This window comes from Anopheles bellator, chromosome X (assembly GCF_943735745.2).
Source record: "Anopheles bellator chromosome X, idAnoBellAS_SP24_06.2, whole genome shotgun sequence".
NCBI classification, from domain to species: domain Eukaryota; kingdom Metazoa; phylum Arthropoda; class Insecta; order Diptera; family Culicidae; genus Anopheles; species Anopheles bellator.
In genome coordinates, this window is record NC_071287.1 from 3,520,224 (window position 1) to 3,547,268 (window position 27,045).

General features: G+C 44.2%; 6 protein-coding genes across 13 annotated transcripts; 3 read left to right on the forward strand and 3 right to left on the reverse strand.

Moving 5' to 3' along the window:
• Nucleotides 1-61: 61 nt before the first annotated feature.
• LOC131213682 (protein obstructor-E) lies at nt 62-3,039 on the forward strand. The gene is made up of 2 exons (XM_058207784.1): nt 62-462; nt 1,869-3,039. The coding sequence occupies exons 1-2, from the start codon at nt 408-410 to the stop codon at nt 2,498-2,500; spliced, it is 687 nt and encodes a 228-aa protein (XP_058063767.1). The 5' UTR covers nt 62-407; the 3' UTR covers nt 2,501-3,039.
• LOC131213681 (actin-related protein 2) lies at nt 2,705-6,563 on the reverse strand. 3 transcript variants are annotated; one of them, XM_058207781.1, is made up of 6 exons: nt 6,343-6,563; nt 6,146-6,256; nt 5,328-5,354; nt 4,234-4,809; nt 3,828-4,161; nt 2,705-3,745 (listed from the first exon to the last, which is right to left on the reverse strand). In XM_058207781.1, exons 1-6 carry the CDS (start codon nt 6,391-6,393, stop codon nt 3,627-3,629), a joined length of 1,218 nt encoding a protein of 405 aa, XP_058063764.1. In that variant the 5' UTR covers nt 6,394-6,563; the 3' UTR covers nt 2,705-3,626. The 3 variants fall into 3 exon arrangements, with proteins under 3 accessions (XP_058063764.1, XP_058063765.1, XP_058063766.1); XM_058207782.1 differs by lacking the exon at nt 5,328-5,354 and adding an exon at nt 5,963-5,977; XM_058207783.1 differs by lacking the exon at nt 5,328-5,354.
• Nucleotides 6,564-7,628: 1,065 nt separating this feature from the next.
• LOC131213633 (NIF3-like protein 1) lies at nt 7,629-8,823 on the reverse strand. Its single transcript, XM_058207713.1, has 2 exons — nt 8,514-8,823; nt 7,629-8,396 (listed from the first exon to the last, which is right to left on the reverse strand). The coding sequence occupies exons 1-2, from the start codon at nt 8,705-8,707 to the stop codon at nt 7,691-7,693; spliced, it is 900 nt and encodes a 299-aa protein (XP_058063696.1). The 5' UTR covers nt 8,708-8,823; the 3' UTR covers nt 7,629-7,690.
• Nucleotides 8,824-9,354: 531 nt separating this feature from the next.
• LOC131213676 (cytoplasmic dynein 1 intermediate chain-like) lies at nt 9,355-18,275 on the forward strand. 6 transcript variants are annotated; one of them, XM_058207771.1, is made up of 11 exons: nt 9,355-9,462; nt 10,143-10,333; nt 10,410-10,556; nt 10,621-10,739; nt 11,088-11,150; nt 12,119-12,139; nt 14,286-14,333; nt 15,722-15,871; nt 15,981-16,137; nt 16,271-16,643; nt 16,841-18,275. In XM_058207771.1, exons 2-11 carry the CDS (start codon nt 10,188-10,190, stop codon nt 17,660-17,662), a joined length of 2,046 nt encoding a protein of 681 aa, XP_058063754.1. In that variant the 5' UTR covers nt 9,355-9,462; nt 10,143-10,187; the 3' UTR covers nt 17,663-18,275. The 6 variants fall into 6 exon arrangements, with proteins under 6 accessions (XP_058063754.1, XP_058063756.1, XP_058063755.1 ...); XM_058207773.1 differs by having other exon boundaries at nt 11,118-11,150; XM_058207772.1 differs by lacking the exon at nt 14,286-14,333 and having other exon boundaries at nt 15,698-15,871.
• Nucleotides 18,269-20,060, reverse strand: LOC131213678 (uncharacterized). Its single transcript, XM_058207777.1, has 5 exons — nt 19,744-20,060; nt 19,191-19,675; nt 18,814-19,098; nt 18,629-18,696; nt 18,269-18,548 (listed from the first exon to the last, which is right to left on the reverse strand). The coding sequence occupies exons 1-5, from the start codon at nt 19,894-19,896 to the stop codon at nt 18,472-18,474; spliced, it is 1,068 nt and encodes a 355-aa protein (XP_058063760.1). The 5' UTR covers nt 19,897-20,060; the 3' UTR covers nt 18,269-18,471.
• Nucleotides 20,061-20,320: 260 nt separating this feature from the next.
• LOC131213301 (dynein axonemal intermediate chain 3-like) lies at nt 20,321-24,062 on the forward strand. Its single transcript, XM_058207317.1, has 4 exons — nt 20,321-20,493; nt 20,567-21,869; nt 21,936-22,818; nt 22,891-24,062. Exons 1-4 carry the CDS (start codon nt 20,321-20,323, stop codon nt 24,060-24,062), a joined length of 3,531 nt encoding a protein of 1,176 aa, XP_058063300.1.
• The last annotated feature ends 2,983 nt before the right edge of the window (nt 24,063-27,045 follow it).

Below are 27,045 nucleotides of genomic sequence, written 5' to 3' on the forward strand. Positions count from 1 at the left end.
ATTCAACGCCACGCCGCACACACTCTGCTGAACGCTCTGCTCGTGCCGAGTGCGACCATCGTCCGCCATTCGTTGACCGGAGTCGAGCCACGCTGGTACCACGCTTTTGGGCCGCCTCTTCCAGTGTTTTTGACTGCTGCTCACGGCATTCGCGACGACGACGAACGGTTATAGGTGAACCCCGCCACCTCGGAACCGTTTCCGTGCCACTTTCACAAACCAGACGGCGGCAGTATCTGGGCTGGGCTGGGCTGGTGGTCTCCGGGGGCCCATTCCGTCCGACACACAGCTGATCAGCGGTGATCAACCGGCCAACCGTTTCGATAGTCGACTCGTAGTGCTCGTGTGTGTTCAACGCGTTCAGTTCATTCAACAATCAAATCTGAATCCTCTTTTCGGCAGCCAACATGAAGCATTTGGGCGTACTCGGAACGATCGTCAGTCTGGCGCTGCTGGCGCACGGTAAGTCTCCTGCATTAACCACCCTAGTCACGTTCACTGTAGCCAGGTCCGAATCCTACTCCACGTCAGAGTTGATGCTGGTAGGGCGGTGGGGTTCCTGGTGCTATGAAGCACGTTAGATTCTACCCTCTAAATCGACCCGAAGCGTTCAGGGTGCGTTCATCCGTCTCGTTCAGTCTTGTTGGTTCCAATCTCACTCTCGTTTTCGATAGTTGCTTCCTTGGACCACTCTGCCTCTGTTTGACTCTCTCTCACCTTCGTTTTCATTTGGCGTATGCTTTTATTGCCGTGCTGTTTTGCATCTGGCGATGTTGCTCAGCCTCAGCCAGAGATCAGATTCGCTGGTCCATTACCTAGCAGTCGATCAGAGCCACCGTGGGGTGCAAAGAAAAAGGGGACAGAAAGCTGCCTCTACCTATGATGATTACACAATGTCTATGCAACTCTGTTGAGTGGGACTGTTGGTTCCGCAGTGGCCGCCGCACAAATCAAAGTGCAAATCTAAGCGTACGCTGAAAGGCAGAGCTGCTTTCGTTCGAAGGGTTATAGTTAGATTGTAGTTCGCCAAAACCTGCACACCCAGCGGCCTTTCGGTGTTGGCCTTTGATTGGGTACCCTTTCGAATAACCACGTCAAGGTCACAGTGGTTTGCATTTAATTATTAGTGAACGATCGCTCTCGAGTAGCGTACTGCGGTTTGTTCGCAGTGTTCCATGAGAACCTGTGCACACCGCTGTGCATAAACGTTGAACGCGTGAACGACGATTGCTAAACTTGAAAAATTGCGCTTACACAGCACTTTAATATTGCAACCCGTTGGATGCGAGGTTTCTTAATTTTCCCCCGCGACTTGGAAACCGTCTGCCTATTGGTACAGCAGCTGCAACCAACGTTTCTCTTTTTGTTGTACGTTCTACGATCACATAAATCGATGTTGCTACCCGGTTTGAATATTTCGCCTTGAACGGTACACTAGCAGAGAACGGGATCCTGCTGAGAAACAATACAGCTCAGCAGGAAAAACCATCACTTCAGAAGCCGGTGTTTCGAGTCCAGAGGAAAGCACACTAGGCAGGGAGTGTAAGTGCAGGCCGACAGCCTTTCACTTTCACTTATTGTCATATTCTTATGGCTCCTGTTTCGCAATACGGCAGGATAGCAGTTGGATGGGAATAGTGCACGCCATCATCGAGAGCAGTTTACCTTCGACCAATTGCTACGAGGAATTGGACAAGTTGTGTAACTTTCTCTAGGAGTCATTCGGCAATATTACCACAGCGGATGTGTATGTTTTGTTCTTATGGGTACTAGCCATAAGCACTCAACACAGTGCACCACAGTGGAGCTCGTGACATGCTTATGTTTCTGTACATCGTCTTCATTGCATCCTTGTTCTCCTCTTGCAGGGTCGAAAGCAGCTGCCCCAAGTTGTCCGGAACCGCTCGGGGAGCAGGCCTACCTTCATCCGGATCACTGTGACCAGTTTTTCCTCTGCACCAATGGCACGCTTACGCTTGAAACGTGCGAGAATGGGTTGCTGTTCGATGGTAAGGGTGCCGTCCACAACCATTGCAACTACAACTGGGCAGTCGACTGCGGTAGCCGCAAGTTCGCCAGTGACCAGACACCGCTGTCCACACCTGGCTGCGAGTACCTCTTCGGTATCTATCCCGACTCGAGCGAATGCTCCACCAGCTACCACAAGTGTGCTTTCGGCGAAGTGCACCAGGAGGTGTGCGAGCCAGGCCTAGTGTACGACCATCGCATCCACGGATGCAACTGGCCCGACCTGCTGCTTGAAGTATGCAATCCGGAGGCAGTGGTGGGCTTCACGTGCCCGCAATCCGCACAACCTGGAACAGCTGCCGCTCGCTTCTGGCCGTTCCCGCGATACCCGGTACCGAACGATTGCCACCGGTTGATTACATGCGTTGACGGACACCCGCGCTTGATAACCTGTGGCGAAGGGAAGGTGTTGGACGAGAAATCAATGACCTGTGAAAATCCGGAAGACGTACCGTATGCCTGCCGCCACTAACGAAACAATGTTCCTTGCACTTTACAAATCAGCATGTTAACCCTGCAATGATACTCTTTGTCCTTTACCTACTTTTACCTACCTGTACCTATTTGTTGGTCGACAAATTTCAATCTACTTACTGATTTCAATTTTCAGTGGCATCATCACGCCAGTGCGATGTACTTTTGTTCCAAAATGTTACGTACAAACTAAGTTGTTTAATCTAAATTTATTTTCATCGTAACATTTCGTATTTGTTTCTCTACTTTCGCTTTGGAATTTCTAACTAAATACATGGTCGTACATAATTCATTTGCATCCTTATCTTTCACCTTCTATTATGTTGCTATTTGCGCCTTGAGTTTTGTATAACTCTACATTAAACACATGGTTAAATCCCGTGACAGTGACATTTGAATAATAATACGTTTTGATCGATATAAAAAATACGAAAAAATAAAATACAAACTCTTATTATACGAACCGCGAATTGCCTCGAACATAGTGACATAAAGTAAAATAATGCAGAGCAAAAGCTTCCGTCCGTGTAACGCATTGACGATCGTAATTATAGAAAGAAAAGTATAATGGGAGTAGCAAACTATAAACACGGCTTGAAACATCTCATACGCCAACCCATGATAATACCCAATTTCCACAGCATAAGGGGGCGCAGCATTGAATCAGATGGGATACTCATGCAAAAGATCAAAGATTTTTGTTCTCAAAAAACTATTATGTGCCATTTGGAGATGCCCACAATTTCAGATAAAACATTCTAATATGCGCGTTTAGTATTACTTTTGGTTATACCTAGCACCGCGATCCACGATAATACACAATTTGCTCAGCGTAAAAGGGGCGCAGCATTGAAACAGATGGGATATTCATACAAAAGATCAAGATCTTTGTTCTTAAAAAACTACTATGTGCCATTTGGAGATGCCCAGATGGAATACTCATGCAAAAGATCAAAGATCTTTGTTCTTAAAAAAATACAATGTGACATTTGGAGATGCCCAAAATTTTGGATAAAACATTCTTATATGCACGTTTAGCTCCCCTCGCTCCTATAGTTCGCAGTTTTGTTCTCTTCGGTTCGCTTTCTCTCGATTAAACCCTTTCAATCTCAATCTGCATCACTTCAATTGCTCGTCCGAGCACTCAGCTTTTTGAGCACATTTAGACCTTGCTCTTGGTACTCGGCATTTGACATCCAGAAGGCATCGCGGTCCTTGGTTACTTCAGCCAGCACAGCACCACCTGTCATTTGTGAAGGTAAAAATTGTGCACAATCAATAAGAGGAGAAAACGAGCGTAACCACGCCATTTGATGCTAGCATACCGATGAAAACCATATCTTTTCGCCTGGGCGGATCTTCGATGCGAATCTTGAACTTTGATAGTTTGTCGATGTCGTTCCTAAGAACCCGCTCGAGATATAGCTGCTTGATTTCGCGTTCAAGCCTGCTTGGTAATCCGGGATACATGGTGGAACCTCCCGACAAAACAATGTGTTTATAGAGCTCTGATCGCATATCGATGTCGGCAGCCTGGATCGTTGAGAAAACCAATTCAGCAATGCCTTGCCCTTCGACATTGATCAGGTGCGGCTGAAAGAGGGCTTCCGGAGCCTCGAACCTTTCCCCGCCCACCTTTATCATTCGTCCATCAGGCAACTAAGGGGAAAAATAAAGAAACCGGAAAGTTAGAGCCCATCAAACCACCGCAGCACACCTGTGCACACCTACCGTGTACGACTCGACCAACACCGTCGTTTCAAGTGCGAGCCGCTGTTCCATTTCGATGTCGTATCCTATGTAACAGAGCTTCTCTTTCATCATCCGCACTGTTTCAAAGTCTGCTGAATGATTGAAAGCATAGCCTCGTAGTAACAATAGCTTAATCAAGTACCGCGTAATATCACGCCCAGCAATGTCGAGTCGCCTCGTCAAATGAGGCAACGCAAATTCTTCATACACTGGGCAGATGTGTGTAACACCGTCACCGGAATCAATCACCACACCACTTATCAGGCCCTGCGCGTATAGAGTTAGCACCGCCTGGATTGCGATGTATGCCGAATCGAATCCGTATTTCTCGAACATCACCTCGATCATTTTCTCTCGGTTTTTGGTTGGATTCATCGGTGGTTCCGTCAGCAATATTTTCGTATTTGGCGGCTCGATGTTCATCTTTTTCGCTCCGAACGTGTAGTCCCATACGTGGCACATATCCTCCCAATTGCGCACCACACCATTTTCCATTGGATAAGACACTTCCAGCAGTGATCGGAGTTGGGACGCTTCATCGCCGACCATGAGATCCTATATGGCAGCGAAAAGAAGACAACTGTGAAACTAGATATATCGCATGGTCAAGCGGCTGATTTGTTAGTAATGTTACTAAAAACAACAGTCAACACGAACAGATAAAAAATTAGTTGTAATAAAAAAACTACTTACAAGCACACTTGAAATACAAACAAAATATACATGGAAGCACAACAACAACACTCAAGTTTAAGCTACTCAGCTATCTGTTAAGATTGTTAACGAATTCTACTTCGCACAATACTCAAAACGAGATAGAGAAATAGACATAAACGTAACATATAAAAAAACGTTTGCAGTTTGATGAAAACGGCGTGGATGCGCCGATAAAGGCAGGTACACAGTTGCATTGAAGATAGGTATGGCATTTAAAATCAAATCAAATGATTATTTTTACGAAAACTATGTTTGAACTTGATAAAAAAATACTACGTTGTAGCCAGTAGTGCATATAAAGAACTGCTGAGGCAAAAATGTTTATTTTCATTATGCTTCGCGAGCATTATACTTACTGATAATGTGCTAGTAGCTTCGAATTCCTTATGTTTACGTAAATATAGTTTTTAAGATACGACACGATTTATGCGGTAGTGAAACAATGTATTGCATAGTACGGTTAAATGAGAAAAGAAAGGCAGAGAAAGAGAAAGAGAGAGAATGAAAGATCCATGATAATGAAGAAAGTGAACAAGTGCATCCTGCTGTCCAGCGCAGTGGACAAAATGGTTATTTGGAGCATTATTATCACAAAAATGAATCAAATCTAAAATGGTGGTGGTGCATTTGTAGAAACGCAGTGGAAGCATAAATCTTAAATTGAAATACAGAATGTTAGTGATAAGCTAACTCAACTACCACCAGTACCTTTATGTTTAACGCTGTCCACGGAACTGATCTCCAAAACACCCTGGCGTAGGGAATGTATGCCTTTTCAAATTAGCAAACAATCAATGAACACTACAAGGTGCGATCAGTGGAACAAAAAGCAAATCGTTGCAAGTATCTGTCGTTAAGGGCGAAACAATCGATATAAAACGCAACAAATAACAAAACAACCAAAACACAGGGGAAAAACAACCGCATCAGACAGAACCGCTTGACGATTCGCGGCTCAGAATGATTAACTAATATACATTACATGACTTACATCAACGTGTAAATCCTGTAAAAAACCAGAATGAATAAAATTAATAAATCCTTTCGGTAATGCCCACATACGCTTCGTGCCCCAGATACCGTAATACTTTCGTTAGTGAAACTATCACCGCATGATTGACAACTCTTTAATAAAAACCCCTAATAATGGATTGCATATATTGTCCATATTTACCTTCACTTCGATCTCGCCTATTTTATTAACGGCCCGAATGATGGGCCTTCCCACCATCGATGGAAATATGTGCGCAGGAAAATTGCTACCGGCATAGCCACACTTGACGAACTGTAAAGAGCAGCCAAAGGCGAATACGTGTTGTTCGTTATCTGTTTCTGTAGACTACTACCGTTTTTCGGATAGGAATTACTCACCCCGGTACCGTTGTCACAAACGATTACATGTCTGCCTTTGCTGTCCATCATAAACTCTCCCTTTTACCCCTGAAGCTTATTTAATGCTATTTTTGGCTACCAAAGATTACAACGATATGTTCGATGCAAGTAAATGCTTTTAAAAACTGGAAAAATGCACAATGGAGATCGGAACCTACACTACTTCCTTAGCTGATTATCTTTATTCTACGGAGCGCTGGGCTACGCGTGACTAATTGCATGGACAAAATCTGCTGCCAATCTGTGACGCTCCACGGTCCGCAAATCGGACCGTAAAAACGTCAAGTCGTTTACGCTTTGTGTGGCAGCAAAAATATAAAAACGAAATGTCAAACGTGTTTACATTCGTGTTTTCGTTCCGAGAAAACGGAAACAGAAAAGAAAAAAAAATGATTTGTGAATAATTTATTTTTATATTTTATTAGATTTTGTTGCTATACCAGCAAATAAAAGCTTACATTATCCTCTGTTTGTAAACAAAGCATTTGTTAACAGTGTTTACGGTCGAGTTTACGGTCGGGCTTACGTCTCGGCAGACACATAAACGTTTTTACATGAGCGCAAACAGTTTGGCATTTATCTGAAATGCCGGCACGTTTATTTGCGCATCGTGGAGCGTCACAGAATCACTTAGACGTTGGAAACGCGCCCAGCTCTGATGCCACAGTGGATAGGAGTTGTGCATGCCACTCTAGTACTGCCAACCGTCCGGACCATGTTTGTCAAAAGGTTTGTTGACATACGAAGAGACGAATGAAGCTCTGAGCACAAAGTTTCTATAATAATACAATAACAACAACAACACACAGAGGGGGGTAAACGAGCGTCAACGTCGGTGGCGGGGAAACTTTGCCTTGCCCGGCTTTGCCCGGGCCTGTTAAGCCGTAACGCTGCAACTCCAACAGGAGTGACGACTAGAACAGCGACGGGCGGCACTGCAAAGCACGGTAACATGACCTACGTAGCACGTAGCATGAAGTGTAGAGTAGGATCTAGCAACTTACTCCGTGGCTCTGTTAGCTAGCATCAAAGCTAACAAGTAGCAGCAAACACCTCCCAGCACACACCATACATCCCAGCAGAAACAGGGATTATAATAAGCATAGGCATAGCAATAGCAAGCATAGGCATTTTTTAAGCATTCAATGATAATCCACTCGATACATAACGATAATCAACAGAGAAAGTAGTAGTAGTAGTGTTCGGATAAACGAAGACATAAAATAAAATTCTTGTATTAGTTTTTATTGTAGAAAGTACCGTGGTTTCCTTCGCTCATTCTATTTAGCCAATGATTATAAATGTTACCAGAAGCTTAAGTTTAAATTTACATGCTCACAAGAAGATCCACATCGAATTTGGAAACCTGAACATTTACGTCCTTATAATCCTTCAGTAGACTAGTTAATATTTTTTGAAAAATCGGCAAGTAGCCACGCTCCGAATTACTATGACCTAGCAGCACAACATGGATGTTTTGATGAGTAAAATCGAGCACCTCGTGGTGGGACATTTCGCCAGTTATGTATAAATCTGCTTTTACTCCTTTGAGTACACTGGCCCCTGATCCAGCGCACACCGCAAATGTTCTTATTTGCGTATCGCTCTGAGAATGCATAGTTTTGTGGGCACGTGCAACCTGTATGGTGTCTATCTTGGTATACTTTTTAATTCGTTCAATGGCATCATATAAAGTCAATTGCCCTTGCACCACACATATTCGTCCCGAGCCGTAAGAAGGGTTTGATAGGTTTTCTTGAATAGGCTGAGAACTTGCCAGAGGCAAGGCAGCGGCGAGCCAGTCATTCACTCCATTGGTCACATTATCCCAGCAAGTATGCGGCGAGTAGATGGCTATTCCCTCTTGTAGGCACAATGAAAGGATTCTCTCTTTCCACGACTTTTGCGTAATTCTTTTCAGGGGAGTAAATATGGGTGGATGATAAGAAATGATTAAATCCGCATTCAAACTAACTGCCTCGCCCATAACCAACTCCGTCAGATCATTGGTGAGAAGAATACTAGAAATGTATCTGCCGTAGGAAAAAGAACGGCAATTACAGTACAAAAAATGTAGGATTACTGTTGAAGCTTTTGTGATGTGCAATGTACAACACGTACATTGTATATTATTAGTACACTAATATTACCTTCTTGTATACGGTTCCACCAACAATCCAACATTATCCCACTTTTCGCAAAGACTTTCAGGTGCAAATTCATTAAGTTTTGCAATCACCCCATCCAGCATAACTTTCGCCATCGTACGTGATGCAAGATATTGCAACCTTCTTGTTGTGAAACCGCCACTTAAATATTTTACTGCTGCACTTCTGCAAAACATTAAACCAACATTAAAAAATACAAATAGTGCTGGCCCGTACTATTTGATAAAGGATCCCTATATATAAAAAGCCGAAATGTGAGCAGCGTGTTTAAATATTCTTGTTTTTTACTGTGGTTTCTGACGCATGATCTCTTGCTATCTCGCGTTATAGCACGCTGTATAAGTCCAGACAATACGAACTGTCATTCGTTTATAGCAACGTACAAGCTATAATTGCCCGATGATTACACCAAACAAGGGGCAGCGTTTTCGATACATTTGGACGGTTTCACTACGGACGAATTTACTTTAGTATACGGAAAAACGCAAGAACAATTCCAAATCACACATTTTACACATACACTAAGAAATATACCGTTCAAATCGCAGTAGGCGTATCAATTGTTAAAATTGAAACAAAATTGATACATTTGTTACATTGTTACCTTTCAAATGGAGGATCGGAAGAAATGGAACCTAACATCCCATCTCAATTTTTACTATGCTTGATAGCTTTTCACATTTGAACACTTTTTAATACAATTTAAACAGTACCGTTTATTGTTATAAAGAGACCCTAGTAAAAGCAATTGAAACTGTACATAGACAGATGATGCTGTCAAATGACAAATGCAATGCAAGGGTAGTTTGATTGCTTTGAAAATGTGAGAACATGGATCTTGCCGTGCGTCGTCACAGTATTGATTCATCTATTTTCAAGCAGTAGAAATCGGCTGGTAGCTTTGTTGCGTGGGTGTATTGTGCGAAGCGAGGCGAGTTATTTTCACAAAACCTTCGTAAAAAGATTGCAATACTGCAGTTAACTGAGCTCTCTTGTCCCAATCAACGGGACATAACTTAAGCCTTTGGCAACTAACAAACTATCAAAACTAAAACCAAAACCATAACGTGTCATTGATTCGCATAAAATACCATCTACAATTTAGTACCGTGGCTTTCTCTTGTCGATATTTTCACGCATCTACCGCCTGGGCTTTTATATAGTCTTTGTTTGTTTGCTGAAAGGTAATCTTAAAGTTGTAACTTAAAACGATATTATGACCTCTCCCGTTTCCATTGCTGTTATTGATTGGTGGAAAACAATGATCAAATATTTCACAGAGTAATTGAAGAATTCGTTTGATAAAGAAATCCAAAATAAAGGCAATCAACGCCTAGTACCGTACTAAAGCGTGAAATATCTTTATCTTCTATTTGTGGTAATAAAAACGTGAGTTTTACAAACATGATAACATTTTCGCTTCTGCTATTTTAATTTCACACTTGCTTAGCGTGTTTCTTTGACAGAGGTAGCCCTGGTGCTCAATGACATCATCCGTCATAGTAACACTATTCATAATTTTTCTGTAGCTACTAGTTCTAGTTGAGACTGTGATTATCTATGTCAGGCATAATTCTTGTGACTAATCAGTACTTTATTTTGGTTTGACAGTTGTGAAAGCTGGATAAACTAGAGCAGTTTGCGAAACTTTCCAAGATGGATCGAAAAGCGGAGCTAGAGCGGAAAAAGGCCAAACTCCAGGCTCTTCGAGAGGAAAAAGATCGAAGACGAAAGGAGAAAGAGCAAAAAGACCTCGAGGAAGCGTCTGGAAAACTAGGTCTTACAGAAACCAACACAAGAAAGTACGTTTGTCCCGAATAAGTCAAACTGCAGATATCTGGGGTTTTGCATTTGAACGTATACCTCACTCATTCACAGAGATTTGGATGAAATGCTGTCGTCACTCGGTGTTGCACCGGTATCGGAAGTCCTTTCATCTTTATCTTCAGTAAATTCTGCCACTTCTGACCATTCTGCAACACACACTCCCGACACGAGCCTGCAACCCACTGTCAATGGTTATAGGTAAGGATATTTAAGGATAGGTGTTGGGGCTTTTCATCGATTTGCATTGTCTTTTCATTTACAGAAAGAAGCCGGTTAGCCTGTGTCTGGTGTCCGTACAAGCTACTAACATTCCACCAAAAGAGACAGTTGTTTACTCCAAACAAACGCAAACCAACAGCTCTGGCGGCCACGAGCGCGACGGTAAGTTATATTTCTTTTACGGTGGATTAATATAAGTTAATTTCAGTGAATGGTGCATGGAGTTCACTGAAAGTAAATCTTTTCGTGGTAAAAGTCCCATGCTGCTACCAACGCGTACAAACCTTTATCATTTGTTTTCATGCAAACACGTTATTACAGTATCTCGTTAGATGCGAATACATCGCAAACTTTAGTTCTCTATCGTTTAGTAATTATTGCTCTACGTACATATACTTGAAGTATTATTTTCATTACTTAAAAAAAACAAATATCTGTGTTGAAAATATTTTCAGTCTCTAATTTCTTGCATTTTCTTCAAGAACAATTGAAATAATATAACAAATATAGTGTTTTCTTGCCATTCCTCGCCTTTATCAGGATATATGGAGGATTGGTGGAGACCTCGCAAAGGTAAAGCATTCTTTCTATGCACAATAGGCGTAGAGCTACTAGTATCTTTATTCGTAAAAACGTTAGCCTGTACGAAAAATCTCTCACAAATAAAAAAAAAATCGGTATATGTGTTAATTATGCACAATTTCCAACAGGCATTATATCTCGGGTATATAATAAAAAACCCGGTTGAAAAAATAATTTATCAAACGTAATCCTTCTTGGTTAATTGAACAATTTGTGCCGTTTACCACGTGTTTGCTATTCCTCTGAGCCTCTGCTTCCCAAAATACCAAACTACTGAAAACTGTCTTAGCATTCGGTGATTAAAAACTCCACACTTGGTGAACATAAAATATTTACCGCGCTCCGACACTGTTTTGATAAAATCCGGTGAAGGCGCTTTGGGGCATTTCCTGACCGAGCAGCACTTTTTTCAAAAATGAAGAAATAGAAAATAAGCCTTTTTCTTGGAGTAAGAAGAGGAAGGAGAAATCTACGTGCTTCTCGAACAATAGTAAAATGCTCTATGCCGAAGATCTTGCATAATTAATTCATCCACATAATAGATATTGACATCTGCATACATTGGCAATCTTGAAATTTTTGTTTTCTCTTTGATTATAGGCAATGTAGAGGTATCACTTCTGATACGCTTAGTTTCAGACTTATATTATATTCACGTCTTTTCACAATTAAAATTTTCCGAAGATTGACAAAAATAGACAAAACAAAATGTATACGGTTTTCCAGTGCGTTTACGTTATCGTTCATGCTTACGAAATCACTTTATAGTTCTGATTGTTATAGCTTCTGTAATTTGTTTTAACTTGTGAAGAATGCTGTTTTAAACATTTTATTAAAACCAAAAGTTTATTGCAGCTACTGCCGAAGTACGTTAATATGACCTATTTATGTGTTTTTCATGCCATTTTTCGTTGGATATCGCTTTGCTGTTCATCCTTTCCTATTCGGTGCTATTTCAGCTCATGCAACAGATTACTACGGTGAGTAACCCGTTTGAATTAAGAATTGTGAATGATGTACCACATTAGATTCTTCCATAATATTTAGCTAAGAATTGAGCAATGCTTTAGATTGTATGCCGGCGTAACAAATACAAACGGAAATTTCGAATCTATATTTCATTAGGTTCTTATACCAAATATTTTTTTTATATTTGATACCTGTGTGCAATAGGGCACCATTGGGATTTCAGCAAATTGAGGACGACCTTTGCGTTTGTTTGATCCCCACAATGAAAAGATTATCATTATTCGGTTCCATCTTATTTTTTGCATAGAAAGGAAAATAACGTTTCGGCAGAGACACATAGTTTCGAGCGATACGTTTGCATTCAATCAACTTAAGATTGTTTTCTTTTTTTTCGACTCATGAATTTGATAAGAGAAACTGATTAAATAACGCAGCAAAATGCTGTTTGTTTGATACGTCCTACTATGATGAAATTAATTTCTTTGATAATTTTCTTTTTTGTTTCCATATCAATAATTGTGTTTCATTCGTACGAAGTTTGATTTTTGTCTTCTTTTTCAAACTCACTCCCTCTTTGTTTCCTCTCACTCTTTTGTACTACATGCGAATACATGCCAATGGTTTATCTATTTTTTATTTACTTATCGTTTTTGTTAATTTACTTTGTTTGTCTCCTTTTCACGTCGTCGTGAAGAGTTTTAGGAGAATGTATTTAAGTAAAAAATACAGACTCTTAATTTCTCCACCCATTTAGTGTGTTTCTTATTTTTCTTTTGTTTTATATAAAAAACATATTTACATTTAGTTTGTTATGTTAGTATTCGCAAACGATTTATTTATTTCTGATATTAGAAACCTACTGTCAACTGCGATTTAAAAAACGATTAATAACGTAATAAAGACACTTAAACTAGTAATGTTCAGCTCGCTCCAAATTGGCAAAGCTACTATAGTTTTATTTTTTCCTCTTTATGGAAGAAACTGCATTTAAGTTTATATCATTGGATGAAAAAATTCAACATAATTTAAAACAAAAAAATGTACTTTTTTATATAAACATTCTATGACATCTGATCATAATAATTATATTTGTTTAATTACAAATGAATGTAGCCAAACAAGAGCAGTGCCATTTTGCCGAACTTTCTCCGTTTTATTAATTTTTAATGTTTTCTGACATTTACAAAAACCGATACATTCATAATTTGATAAATTTTTAGTATCCATGTTGTTTGTCACACATCAATGTTATTGAACTGACACTCCTCGTTCACAGTAACAAAAAATCGTTTGTAAACACTAAGTTGGTTCACACTCCGACTGTTTCATGTGTAGATGCTTTCAATACATTGCATTGCCACATAGCTTGGTCCTTTTTTCAAAATGCGTAAGCTTTCGACGGTTGACAAACTGTGTGCGTGTTTCTGGAAAATGTCTTGTTAAATTTCTTAACGCAAAATCATTAATCGTCTGTAATAGAGAAAATGGTCTCCTGGTGTGAACGAGGAGTAAACACGACACTGCTGGTTAAGTAAAAAGATCATATAATGTGATAGCCTTTAGAGTGCTTCCCAAGTTTAGGTTAGATGGTGGAAGATTTTCAGTAAAACCTGGTGAATATATATCTCTTAGCTACACGAACTTCATACGTATAACCCTATGCAATGATAAATCTATTAACGAATGCCATTTTTAAGCTCATGACAGCAAACATTGTGTATTGTCAGAAATTACTTTCCGAAAATTATAACCTTATTATGGATTCATATTCGGAAAACAATTCTTGTACTTAAACAAAGCAATTAGTAAGTAAAATCAAGCAGTAAGTGTAATAAAAAATAAGATAATTTAAAAAATGCAAAAGAAATAATTTTTAATGATTCACATTGTTGACAGTTATTTTTCTTTTATGTTTGTTTCGCTCTCTTATAGACATTCTTCAAGTATTTTCAATTGAAAAATTACTATATCTATACATACATACATATATATATAATATATAATATATATATGTATATAAAAATATATATAAATATATAATAGCTTCGTGCTATCCTTCTTTTTGAAGGGCAAAATATGATACAAAACCATTTTCTAACGTGGATGGTTTCCCGAACGATACAAAAAGATAAAGATAGACTTTTTTCCCGTTTCAAGATGAATACAATCTTAACCCCGGTTTAGAATGGGAGGATGAGTTTACAGGTAGGTTTTTGCTATAACAAACATTGTTTTACTGCAAGTTAGCTTTTTCGTAATTTTAAATAGATTTTTATATGCCACTCAGAAAATCATATTGTTAATAGATTTTTCCTGTTTTATCCTGTTTGGTACTATATTAATGCAATACTACACGCATAACTGTTTATTAAGCATTACTCACTTTATTCGTGTAGAGTGTGTCGGGAAAACAGTTTCTCTTTAATCGCATAAGTGCGATGCGCATAAGTCGTACTGATCGTTTTGGATTTGTTTAATGACATACATTTTAATTAGAGTTTTGTGTTTGCAGTTGCAAAAAAAAATTTTCTTTCTTGAACTAAGACTTTCCTATTTTCGTCTGAACATTTGCTTTTTCTTTCTCTATGTTTCACCGCTTCAGTAAAACTATCGTTTGCTTGCATCTATCCTTTCATCTACCATCTATAACATACACAATATCGGTAGTGCTTGCTACAACACGCTGCAAACTCCTGACAAATATTGTCTTTGATAAAATACTAACATATATTACACGAAAACCGACATTAAGTTATGTTCGCTGACAATGTACAAATAATATAGCCTAAGTACTTTGTATCGGGAAAGCTCCACTGCATGAAACCATACTACACTGTGCTTTCGTATACGAGGCCTTTTCCCCCTATAAATATAATTCAGCCGTCTTGCTGTAACATGTAATTAACAGATTTTCATCAGGAACACTATGGTTAGAAATGTTACGTATACTCATACACTATGCGCTTTAACTCTCTTTGACTAATACTGCGAAATTTTTGATGAGTAAAAATGGGTGGAGAAATACAAACAGAAAATCAATATGACCTCAAAAATTGTTTGCTGACAGCGACAAATTGTATTTAAAAAAAACTATAACCACCTCCTGTTTTCCTCGTCTTTATACTACTACGTTAATCTATTTTCTTTTCTACCTTTCCCTTTTTTTAATGATTTCTTCTCTCTCGCCATACTCTCTGCGCTACCTTGCAATCGCTATTTGATGTAATGTGTTACTGACCGCTTCTTGGGAACTCGTTATTGATATTTTATTTGTATGTACAATGTACACAAACAACATATTTTCTGTTTACTGTCAATTTAAGTATCCTAATTATTAGCTTGAACGTTTGTAAAATGCTGCATAGAGCAGAAACCGCAGATATAATAGTAAAAGAGTGATAGATAAAAAGAAAGGAAGAAGGACTAAGAGTAAAAGTCAAGAGTAGGTGTGTAAAGAAGAGAACCTAGAATGCGTGATAGAGTTCAATCGAAATTCCGTTGCTTTTGGGATTTTTTAAGCTTATCGTAACAAAGATCATACTAGATCAGAAATAGTTTTACTCATACAGTGCTTACTTTTGGCGATGGTCAAGGTGATGATGAGGAAAACTCCTTGACTCACATCGACCATGGGTTTCATTCGAAGCTGCCCCCTGGCATTCTGCCACACGGTTTACCAACGGTGAAGGAGGTGGCCCCGGCCATAACACCCCAAGAGCAGAAGAAGGAAGACCTAAAGGAAGGTAAAGACATAACTTCACCATGTAGTTTCTAATGCGTCACAGATGATTCTCGTGGGCAAAAGCTTAAAACGCTTTTTATAATATCTATGTTTGTTTCCTGTCCATATAGTGAAAGAACTTTCTACCGAACAAAAGCAAATGATTATCTTGTCGGAGGATTTCCAACGATTTATCCTGCGTGCAGGAAAAGTTATGGAACGGGCTCTGTCCGAGACGGCTGACATCTACACGGACTATATCGGAGGCAGTGATGCAGACGATATTAAGTAAGTTTGTTTCGCTTCAAGCTTGTTCTACACTTATAACGTAACGTAGTGCAATACGTTTTTTGAAAAAAGATATTAACTTTTAACATTAACTTTAAATCGGAAATGCCTTTTTTGCTTACTGTCTTTTTAGCGACGAAAAGTCTCAAGCGCGTCTGTCCCTTAACCGTACATTCTTCTGTGATCGCTGGGCAAAAAATCGATGCGTCACCTCATTCGACTGGTCAACGCACTATCCAGAGCTAATGGTCGCTTCGTATCACAGCAATGAGGAGTGTCCGAACGAACCAGACGGCGTGGTGACTGTGTGGAACACTAAGTTCAAAAAACAATCACCCGAGGAAGTGTTCCACTGTCAAAGCGCCGTGATATCGACCTGCTTTGCGAAGTTTCACCCCAATCTAATTCTTGGAGGCACCTACTCTGGACAGATAGTACTGTGGGACAACCGGGTGCAGAAACGCACGCCTATCCAAAGAACGCCGCTTAGCGCCAATGCGCATACGGTAGGTTACAATGTACTCAGTGGTCCATTTGGCGATCAATGTGATTGCTGATGGTATTGTTTTTTGGGAAATTAAATTAAACGTCTTTCGCGCTTATTCCTTTTATCAGTAATAAGCAGAACGAAAGGGTTGAAACTTGCATGATAATCGCTAACCGAAGTTTTCAACCGAAAATTTTATATTTTGCCATTCCCCAGCAACCTGTTTATTGTCTATCGATGGTTGGTACGCAGAACGCCCATAACGTTATCTCTATAAGCTCCGACGGCAAGCTTTGCTCGTGGAGTCTAGACATGCTTTCTCAGCCACAGGACGTGCTCGAATTGCAACATCGTCAGTCAAAGGCAATTTCGGTGACTTGTATGGCATTCCCACACAACGAGGTTAATAACTTCGTACTGGGCAGCGAAGATGGCTACGTCTATTCAGCAATTCGCCATGGTAATCGATCCGGCATTGGGGAAACTTACGAGAAGCATCTCGGTCCCGTAACTGGCATCTCGGCTCACCACAACCAGTCATCTCCCGATTTCGGCCATCTCTTCTTAACTTCCTCTATTGACTGGACGATCAAACTGTGGAGCTTGAAGGACAACCGACCATTGTACTCCTTCGAAGACAACTCGGACTACGTGATGGATGTGGCTTGGTCACCAACCCACCCTGCTTTGTTCGCCGGCGTGGATGGAAGTGGGAGGCTCGATCTGTGGAACCTTAACCAGGATACAGAAGTACCGACGGCGTCGGTGATTGTTGACGGACAACCGGCCCTGAACAGGGTATCGTGGACGCCGTCTGGGTTGCATGTGACGGTTGGTGATGAAAATGGTCGCATTTACGTGTACGATGTGGCCGACAATCTGGCGAATCCGCGCATGGATGAATGGAATAAGCTGAACGCGGTACTGTATGATCTGAAAATCAACCAGACGGATGATTTTGATGAGATGGACAAAAAGTCACCGGTGCCGCAAAACACGTCTCTTACGTCGCTAGCCGCTAGCGCGCCACTCATATGAAACGCAGTGCGGCACTATTGAACAGTCAGTCAGCAGTGGTCGGGGGGGAAGCGCTCAGTCAAGAATTCCTTTGGAAGCCCACGAGCAGTGGATTTATGCATCAACGATACTCAACGATCAACGATCTATGGGATGGTAGAAATAATAACCTAAGTGCTTATTAACATCCCTTATCTATTAATGTCAGACAGGATTATTCAAAAATATTTTTGAACACCTTCGTGACAAAAACACTAGTAATATGCTGCGCAGCTTAAAACATATTTATTTATCGTGCTTCTTCCCAACAATGGAATATGTGATTTGCCAATGTGAAAAAATCAAACGGTTACTAGCAACTACTTGAGCATAGTTTATACGCTCTATTTGTCGTGTTATTGAGAACTAATATTAATAAAAAAATGTACTACTACTATAATAGAAGCTGACGCTTTCTTTACATCGACATGCAGCATTTACGTACTCTATATTCATTCGTTCGCATTCATTCATTCATTCACATTATTGTGTGGTTACCATCATGGAATGCCCAAGAGTGCCGCTTATCGTGTTGTATTAGACTCAATGTCCAGTAAAAATGAACAATTCGTTCAATTTCGTGTAATCTATAGAACGTGATTTTATGATGTTAGTAAAACAAATTTCAGTCAGTTTCGTTTGGTTTATTATTAATGTAAATCATTCTGGTTTTTAGTGGCTTGCTATGAATAAAATTGCCATCCTCCTCGGTCTTTAAAAATTCATAATGTACTTGCCCATATTGACGATCTTATCAGTTTTCAAGAATAGATTGAATTGGTAGTCGGTAATTATGTATGGCTGTCTATCCTTGCTTGCGCTCTACGTTCCCGCAGTAGTTTCAATTTACGTTTTAACGCCATGACACCTAAAAATATGCAAACTTTTAAAGTTGAACACTTTTTGAAAGCGTATGCTTCCACCAACTGTATCGCCTGACGCACGCACATTTTATGGTTTGAAACGCTGCAGCCGTAGTATTTTCGCTTGCCTGACCCGACTGAATGCTTTCGTGACTGCAAAATAGCATATTTACAAATAGTTGGTTATTAAAGCATGTTCAAAAGTGTATTATGGCTAACAATGGTTCAGCACACATAGACAGATGAAATAAAACAGATGGTTGTGCTTACGATTGATGCAGCTTTAAATCATAGAAGGCATGCTCGAGATTGCGAAAGTGACGAACGTTTTGCCAATCGTCAGACATAATGCACCGTACGGTCGATCCCTCGCCGGCACAATCATTCGGATACGTATGATAGATTTTGTGGTACAACAACTTCAACAACGGAGAGTTCCAAATACACGAACAGTACCAAAGTCCGAAGCACAGTTTCAACGCGAAGTTTTCTTTGCGCGCGTGCAACGTTGGGATGAGAAATTCGAAAGGCAGCAGGTTAAGAAACAAGTAGAACCTAAAGGTATCAGACCATAAGCAGAAAGCACATTAAAGGTCGCACTGCCATTCCCTCCGGGGGGGGACTTTTGCGGTCGTAGGTGTACTTGCCATGTGCAGAACATCAGTACAGCCAAAATCGTAAGTCGTGCGCGGTGCGTTGCATTCGTTAGCGAAGCGCACAGTAGTAGCGATTCGCGAATCGTGCGGTACACACTGGTGTAGAAGTTGAGCAGTAAACTGTAGTTTTCCAGGCGCAACGAAAAACAGCTAACCAGCAACGCACCGTACAAGGCGTTGGCGAGGGTTTCCGAATAGTCACACTTGGTGAAATTCGAAATGACACAAAACACCTCGAACGCTACCAGTACGAGTGTGATGAGTTCAAACGTGCCTGCGTCGCAAACGGTTGCGAATATTGCACTGCTCGTCTTGGGGAAGTAGTTGGCGCTCCCTTTGATCACCTCGGGCCAGATGAGCAACATGTGGTAGAGCGTTAGAAACACGACGGCTGCCGCGTAGAAGCAGATGTTCCATAGGTAGTGTACAATTTGCGAAAATTGTCTTCCTTGTACGTGTCCCACGCGTAAGAGTAACTGTATAAAAAGGCAAGTTATAATCTTCCGCAACAGCAACGTTAGCAAGGCTAATGCTTCATACTCACTTTGAAAAGGTGCTTGAAATATATAAACACCACACCCAAAAAGCAGCTTAGCCAAAAGGTGCTGTTCAGCATGCTCCGTATGCTGCTATCGTTTGAAATTAGAATTACTTTTAACCAGCTTAACTGCAGCAGACACTCGAGAAGCACCATCATGCCGACACGCACAATTGGGTTGTCTCAATAAAAAAAGGAACCTTTTAAGGCGTTAAGTGGTTGCCAATTTGTTGCGCGGCCCAATACGGCAGAATACGACCGAATGTTGTGTTGTATATTGATTGCTTCCGAAAATATACATGTTTTGTTACGTTCCCTTTTAAAGTTACGATTATCGTTCGTAGAAGAGCAAAGCAAAACAAAAACACAGAACGCGACAGGTGACAGCAGCCCTGCGGAAACGTACCGTGTTCTAAAAAATGGCACCAACCTTAGAACAGCACGGTGCTATAATAATAAAAACAAAAGCGAAATCCTACCACCATGGTAACGGCTGTGTTTGCGATGTTGATTATTTTTCCAAAAACCCTTGCTCGCCGTAATGTAGCCGTGACTGGGAGTGACAAACTAAAAAAGGGCATCAATGAAGCCTACTGTTTCGACTGATGCCAAAGCCGACCGGAGCGATGCACCGTCGCTCGCCAAAAGCTTCGACCGTGGGGAGGATGAGGAGATATCGATGATTTTAAATTTCGCCGAAACCGAAGCCCGGCAGAAGCTGGCCAGCTTTCCGAAATCGTTACGATTGGTGATCAGGTACGGTGGGTCGGATACTACGGAGGTCTCTGAGGGGGGTGATCCGATTTACCGACGCGGTCCCCACGTTCAGTCCCGACTTACAGGCGGAGCTCGGTTTGGAGGTTGGATCGACCGTTAGCCATGAGCACCCGTGGAAGGAAGTCAAGAAGGAAGTGCTGGAGGACCATCTGCCGGGCAAAACGCCGGTGCAGCGGCAACTGAAGGACCGCCTGAAGGACGTCGAGCCGGGGAAGCTCATTCTGGTCGGCTACCTGGCCGACCAGGGCGCCGAGGATGACGACCTGTTTCTGGTGTTCACAGACGCGGCCGAAACACGGGACGCCCGGGAGCTGATCCGGCACCTGGAGCTCACCGATCGGCTGCGGATGGTGGCCGACATGCGGAAGCAGCACCGTCGGTGGGCTACGGGGGGCAGCGAGCGAGAGGTCGAAAGCTTCCTCACGTACCGCCGCACGAACGTGGTGAACGTCGAGTCGGAGAGCATCTTCGTGGCGCAACGTCCGAGCACCCGCCGGCAGTTCCAGCTGCGGCTGGTAGCCGACGCCCGGGATGGCTACGTCGAGCTGGTACCGAAAGCAAAGTTCCACAACATCGTACGCAAGACGGTCGACTTTGGTGTGCAGTTGCGTCCGAAGAAGCTGCACCAGCATCAGCAAACCGACCCAACGTTTCCGACGAACGCCTGGTCGCAGTACCTCTACGAGATAGGCAACAACGACGACCGGGGCGATGCATCGGGCACGGTTTTGACCTCGGCGACGGTTCCGCGGAGTGGTGCCCGAGCGGAGCCGGATAGAGGCGAGACCCTCGACCTCGGTAGCGGGGGCGGAACGGCCAGCGTTCATGTAGAGCAACTGTTCGAGACGCTCGAGTTCAGTCAGATCGACATGTACCGGAACGATTACCCGAACATAGCGGGGCACCGCCGGTCCATCGCCAAGTACGAGGTGCCGCTGGTGGAGGAGGTGATGTGTTTCATGAGCCAGGCGACTACCGCCAACCGGCGCCGTGTCGTGTCGGCCACCGAGTGGCACCCGACCATACCGGGGACCTTCGTGGCGGCATACGTACAGCACCAAACGGCGAGCACGGTCGCGACGAAGATGCCGCCCGCCGCCGCCGCCGCTGCCCACTCGCAGGATGACCACAGCACCCGGTTGGTGTTCGAGAAGTGTCTCGTGCTGGCGTGGAACTTCGAGGAGTCGCTCGTGCCGCGGCTGCGACTGGAGTCGCCGCGCGAAGTAACCGCACTGTCCTTCTGTCCGTACAACGGGCGCGTGCTGGTTGGGGGCCTGTCCAATGGGCAGCTCATCGTGTGGGAGCTGACGGACGCCGAGTTAGAGCATACCGGTCCGGCCATCGGCTCCAGAGGTGTGGGGGGCCGAATGGGCCAGCAACAACCAGTGCAGCACCACCATCACCACCACCACCACCATCAGCACCACCACCAGTCGACCAGTGCACATTCCTACCGGAACGAAATCAAAACGATTCTCGGCAACGCGCCACCGGCAGCGCCGCCGAGCAGTCGGGCTAGGGTCGGTCCGGCGATGGCCAACGCCGGAGCACCACCGCCACAACCGTGGCACGTGCAGCCGGTGGGCCTCAGCACGCTGGAGCGTTCGGCGCGCCGACCGATCACCGTGATCCGGTGGCTCCCGCCCGGCTACCAGTGCGCCAGCACGGGCCAGGTGCGGCCGAACGGGCCGGACGAAAAGCCGGGCCGCTTTCTGCTGACCGCGGCCCTGGACGGAACGGTGTGCTTCTGGAACCTGGACCAGCTGGCCCCCGGGGGCGCAGGAGCTCAAGCGCATGGAGCCGGAGCCGCGCTCAACCCGCTGTTCCGGGTGCGGTGCGAGCAGCCAATCGTGGAGCTCGCGTTCAACGACAGCCGGACACCGCCGGGTGGCGATGGTGCTGCCGATGAGAGGGAGCAGCAGCAGGGAGCAGCGGGTGCGACCGAGTGCCGGATGTCGTTCATAGCGGGCACCGCGCTCGGTGGCCTCCTGTGGGGCCGGTGGGACGGCTACGAGTACGACCAGGGCACGGTGGTGAACGAGGAACCGTTGCGCCAGCGGGAACCGTTCCCGCCCGTCCACGATGGCCCGGTGGTGGCGATCGCACGCAACCCCTTCCTCCCGAGCGTCCTGCTGACGGCCGGGGGCACCGTGCTGGCGCTCTGGTCGACCTGCCACCGCCAGTCGCCAATCTTCTGCCGCCGCAAGCAAAGCCCCGTGACGGCCTGCGCCTGGAGCCTGGACCGCCCGTCCGTGTTCTTCGTCGGGCTGGCCAGCGGTGACCTGGAGATCTGGGATCTACAAAGTATGGCTCACGGGCGCTGTAGCATTCTCTTGATCTCTCCCTCACTCACTCTCTCTCTCTCTCTCTTTCTAGTTCGTATCTCGTCGGCGTGCGTGAACCTCACGGTGGGCGCCAACGTGCTGTCGATCATCACGCAGCACCCGCACGGAAGTGGCACGGCACAGCGCCATCTGGCGGTAGCGGACGGGAACTGCATCGTTCGGTTGCTGAGCCTGCCGGCCGTGTTCGCGGAGCAGCGGCCGGCCGAGCGGCGCCGCTTCCGGCAGCTGATCCGCACGGAGCTCACGCGCAAGCACGAGCAGGCGGCCTGGGTCCAGCGGTACTACGAGCAGAACCGGGCGCAGATCGAGACGAAGCTGCGCGCGGAGCGGGAGGCCCGCGAGTTGGCCGAGCGGATGGAGGTGGAGCAGCAGGAGCACAACGACTTCCTGCGCCGCCAGGCGATCGAGGAGGTGATGAAGAAGGCGGTCCGGGACGCGGCAAAACGGATCGACCTAAGCCGCCGGCTGGAGGGTTTGTGGCGCTCCCGCTACTACCTCGCGCTCATCCGCACGGTGATGGCCCGGCGCCACCTGAGCCCGAGCGCGCTCGCGAATCAAATGGCCCCGGAGCGCGAACGGCGCCTGTACGACCAGCACAAGCGGGCCGCCATCGGCGAGAGTCTGGCGGCGGCCGCCGACGGCTACCGGCGGGTGGAAGCGGCCCTCCAGGGTGGCTCATTCCGTGGCGGCCATTCCGTGCTGCAGCGGACCGGTGGTGGCCGGGACGACATCGCCGGGGCCGGCGATACGATGGCGGACCGGTTTCGAGAGGAGCTGGTCGACTATCGGCGGGTGAGTGGCGAGGCGAAGGAGGTGCTGAGCAACTTCCAGTTGCCGCTCGAGCTGCACTGCTTCGCGAACATCATGTCGAAGGGCCGGGCCCGCCACGAGCTGGTGCTGACGGAGATGCGCGACAACCGGGAGCATCTGCAGGCGTTCCTACAGAAACGCGCCCAACGCCGGCAGGACCTGGCCTACGGAGCGTCCAAAGACGCCGCCAGTGGGGGCGACGGTGAAGCGGCAGGCGGATCCCGGCTGCCCAGTGGGGCCGTGGGCGATGCTGAACCGCGGCCCGCGCCAGAAGCACCGGCTGCCGCAGCCCACGTGGCGGCTGCCAATCTGCAACGGGCCCGGTCCGTCACGTTCATAGACGATGTGCCACTGACTACGACACCCGACAAAGGACCGGCCAACGATGCGTGAACGTAACGCAGGTACTGGTGAATCGTGAACTTGCATTGTAGAATACACTGCGCCTGGCGTGTCATTTGGAGCGGTCACCGAGAACACGTGGAATGCGCGTTGTTTACGAAATAAAGTATGCTCTTGGCCCACCCAGTTATGATGCAATCTGCATTATTTCATCCAAATACGAACTACCCCCGTTAAAGGAATGTGAGCTTCCAGAATCTTCTCGAGCCATTCACATTTAACCGCTTCCCCGGTTAGCGCATTAGGCACTATTTTTTGTCCGGGTCCGGGTCTTAACAAGTTGGATCAAACAAATCGTTATTAGGATTTGGTAGGAAATGGGACATCAACAACGTTCTTGGGTTTCAGAGAGACAGTATGAGCGTTGAAAGCTATGTAGCAATTTTATCCTGCCCGATCCCGGAAAGTTGTCGCTGCTGCAGAGAATCTCATTATGGACATTATGGACAACAGACAACAAAATCGAACTTGGCGTCTCATCTTACTACGTCTAACGTGGACTTCCGTCCTGATGACACGATGAGCTCTCTCCGGTTTGGGTTTCCAGTGCAACAACCATGAGACCGTCGTAATATACAGGGTGGCAACGTGAAAGTGATACACTTAAATTAAGTCATAAAAATCAGAATATTTTCTTCTCTCTCGTCTAGCTGTTTTAATAACATGTTAGAGTAGTAAACTTATAATGTTTTTAGTTCAATTCAAATTTTTCGCCTTTGTGTTTGATTACGGCCCGAAGTCGCTTTTCGGAAGCATTACTAGCCGCACGCACGACTTCGTTCGCCATTTCATCCCAGATTTGGACTAAACGATGCTTAAATATGTCCAAATTGATATGCTATTCTACCTCTACTTCTCTTTTATCGGCAACTTTGCTTGTTCAAAGTTGCCTCCAAAGTGAACAATTTTTGATCAGAAAAAATTATATTGTGAGCAGCGTGCGTCTTCAAGAGCATCCGCGATCTAACAACCCTGTCGGGAATATTTTAGAGAAATAATCCATGAATTGTCTGCTTCTTAAAAGGGCTGAATCGCAGATAATTTTTGATTATGTTTTGCATGGAGGTGTGACTCATTTTCATATCACGTGCTATTTTTCTTCCCGAGCGGGCCGTCGATTTCGTCGAAAACGCTCCTTCACCGCTTTGATTACCGCTGAAGTCCCCGGTTTTTCCCCGGTTTCTTTTTGGGGACAACCGTACCAGCTTCCTTGAAACGTGTGATGGTCCTGTACACGAATAATCTGGCCAAGTTCAGATTTGACAGCTTCCTCCTCATCTGAATGTTTGTGAGGCTTCGAAAATGCAAGATCTTGATTTGTTCTCTTTGAGAATCCATTACAATTTTCTGGTGAACGTAAAAATTAAAACGATGGGCACTCGAATTAGTGTATCACTTTCTCGTTGCCACCCTCTATATATGCGTGAGGGGTTCGCTGAGTGAAGTGAAAGCAAAGGCGGTTTGATACTTTTTACAATTGGTTTATTCGGTTGATTTGTTTTGGTCATAAATATTATTACGAATACGATGTACGGGGTAGGGGGTTAACTAACTGTATTTCTCTCGTAGCTGTGGTTGGCCGCCGTAAAACTAACTCAAAAAGCCCAGTACGCCTCTCGTTTGCCGTGTGTACTTACTCCCAACTGCCATCCAATTCTAAGCCTTCTATCTTCTTCGCCGGGCACCACCTCTCGCTCTCTTTTCTACTATTTTAGATTTTTTGGTTTTGCTTTGTTGTTTTGCTGTATGCATTTATTAATTGCTCTGAACACAGTTTATTTATAAGGCATTGGGTGCTTTTTGTTAACATTACTACCATCGTTACGTTTTATCTCTGCCTCAATAATAATATATAATGTGTATATGTGGCGGTCTGTCTCTTCCCAACTCTCTCTCTCTCTCTCTCTCTCTTTCTTTCTTACTCACTCTGTTTTTCACTTTTTCTGTGTGTGAGCGGGGGTGTGTGTATGAATCCACGTATTTATGTAGGTATGTAGGTAGGTAGGATAGGTGTCTGTGTCTGCCTGCGTATTAATCGTTTAACCGAATCGAATCATGAAATATTGCCCTGCCGCCCGGCGATGTAACGCACATTAGAGTATAAATAACTTATACCTGTAAACAAATCCTTTGCATATCCTTCTCCCCATGAGCACAGAAAAGTGTCTACGTATTACGCGTACACACTACACTCCGAACCCCCGCCAGCAGCGTTTTCTAGCAGGTTTTTTCTTTTACATCATCTACTTTACTATTGTTTCTCTCTTTCTTTTTTCCCTTTCTTTTTTTCTCTTTCTTTTTCTCTTTCTTTTTCTCTCTTTCTCTATCTCTCTTTCTCTATTTTTCTCTCTTTCTTTCTCTCTCTTTCTCTGTCTTTGGTGCCTCTTTCGTTGACCCGTTCGTCCGTGCCAGCCGACGCTTCTCGGACTGAACCCTAAGCCAGCAACGTTTAATGGCACTTCTCAAATGAGTGAGTTCCCCTGGATCACGTTGCTACCGCACTACGCCGCCGCTTTCTGCGTTTAAGACTGCCGAAAGGTTTTTGGGGGTGGTTGGGCAAGGGCGACTTACGGATCACCACACACACACACACACACGCGCAACACGAGGACAAATTTAAATGTGTCAGAAAAAGGTGGTTTGTGAAGTGAACGAAAAACGGTCACAAATTGCACTTATTTTATATGCTAATATATTTCTACTACTCGCTACTCGACGCGCCCTCCGCGTCTTCACACACCGTTCGGATGTGAATGATTTTTTGTTTTGTTTTAACTGCGTCCTCTCGTTGTTATAGTAGTTTCTCAAGTCTCAAGTTTACAAGTTGTTTAAATAAAATAAAATAGAAAAAACTAGTACGTTCGTTGCATATGCGCGTCGTTGCCTACTTGCCCCAACTGCCGTTTTATCACTTAAATAGTTGCGGATGCCTGTAGTAGTACTATGACACAGTATGTCTATCGGCTGGATTGCG

Excerpts from the sequence above, each read along its gene's own strand:
- LOC131213301 (XM_058207317.1), top strand. The coding sequence starts at position 20,321 with ATGAAGCCTACTGTTTCGACTGATGCCAAAGCCGACCGGAGCGATGCA. Across the intron at positions 20,494-20,566 it reads TCGTTACGATTGGTGATCAG|TCCCGACTTACAGGCGGAGC; the intron begins GTACGGTGGGTC and ends CCCCACGTTCAG. Across the intron at positions 22,819-22,890 it reads GGAGATCTGGGATCTACAAA|TTCGTATCTCGTCGGCGTGC; the intron begins GTATGGCTCACG and ends CTCTCTTTCTAG.
- LOC131213682 (XM_058207784.1), top strand. The coding sequence starts at position 408 with ATGAAGCATTTGGGCGTACTCGGAACGATCGTCAGTCTGGCGCTGCTG. Across the intron at positions 463-1,868 it reads TCTGGCGCTGCTGGCGCACG|GGTCGAAAGCAGCTGCCCCA; the intron begins GTAAGTCTCCTG and ends CTCCTCTTGCAG.
- LOC131213678 (XM_058207777.1), bottom strand. The coding sequence starts at position 19,896 with ATGATGGTGCTTCTCGAGTGTCTGCTGCAGTTAAGCTGGTTAAAAGTA. Across the intron at positions 19,676-19,743 it reads ATTTCAAGCACCTTTTCAAA|TTACTCTTACGCGTGGGACA; the intron begins GTGAGTATGAAG and ends CTTTTTATACAG. Across the intron at positions 18,549-18,628 it reads AGCGTTTCAAACCATAAAAT|GTGTCATGGCGTTAAAACGT; the intron begins GTGCGTGCGTCA and ends GCATATTTTTAG.
- LOC131213681 (XM_058207781.1), bottom strand. The coding sequence starts at position 6,393 with ATGATGGACAGCAAAGGCAGACATGTAATCGTTTGTGACAACGGTACC. Across the intron at positions 6,257-6,342 it reads TTTGTGACAACGGTACCGGG|TTCGTCAAGTGTGGCTATGC; the intron begins GTGAGTAATTCC and ends TGCTCTTTACAG. Across the intron at positions 4,162-4,233 it reads TGTTGGTCGAGTCGTACACG|TTGCCTGATGGACGAATGAT; the intron begins GTAGGTGTGCAC and ends TTTTCCCCTTAG.
- LOC131213633 (XM_058207713.1), bottom strand. The coding sequence starts at position 8,707 with ATGTTTTGCAGAAGTGCAGCAGTAAAATATTTAAGTGGCGGTTTCACA. Across the intron at positions 8,397-8,513 it reads GTGGAACCGTATACAAGAAG|ATACATTTCTAGTATTCTTC; the intron begins GTAATATTAGTG and ends TTCCTACGGCAG.
- LOC131213676 (XM_058207771.1), top strand. The coding sequence starts at position 10,188 with ATGGATCGAAAAGCGGAGCTAGAGCGGAAAAAGGCCAAACTCCAGGCT. Across the intron at positions 12,140-14,285 it reads TCATGCAACAGATTACTACG|ATGAATACAATCTTAACCCC; the intron begins GTGAGTAACCCG and ends TCCCGTTTCAAG. Across the intron at positions 16,644-16,840 it reads TTAGCGCCAATGCGCATACG|CAACCTGTTTATTGTCTATC; the intron begins GTAGGTTACAAT and ends GCCATTCCCCAG.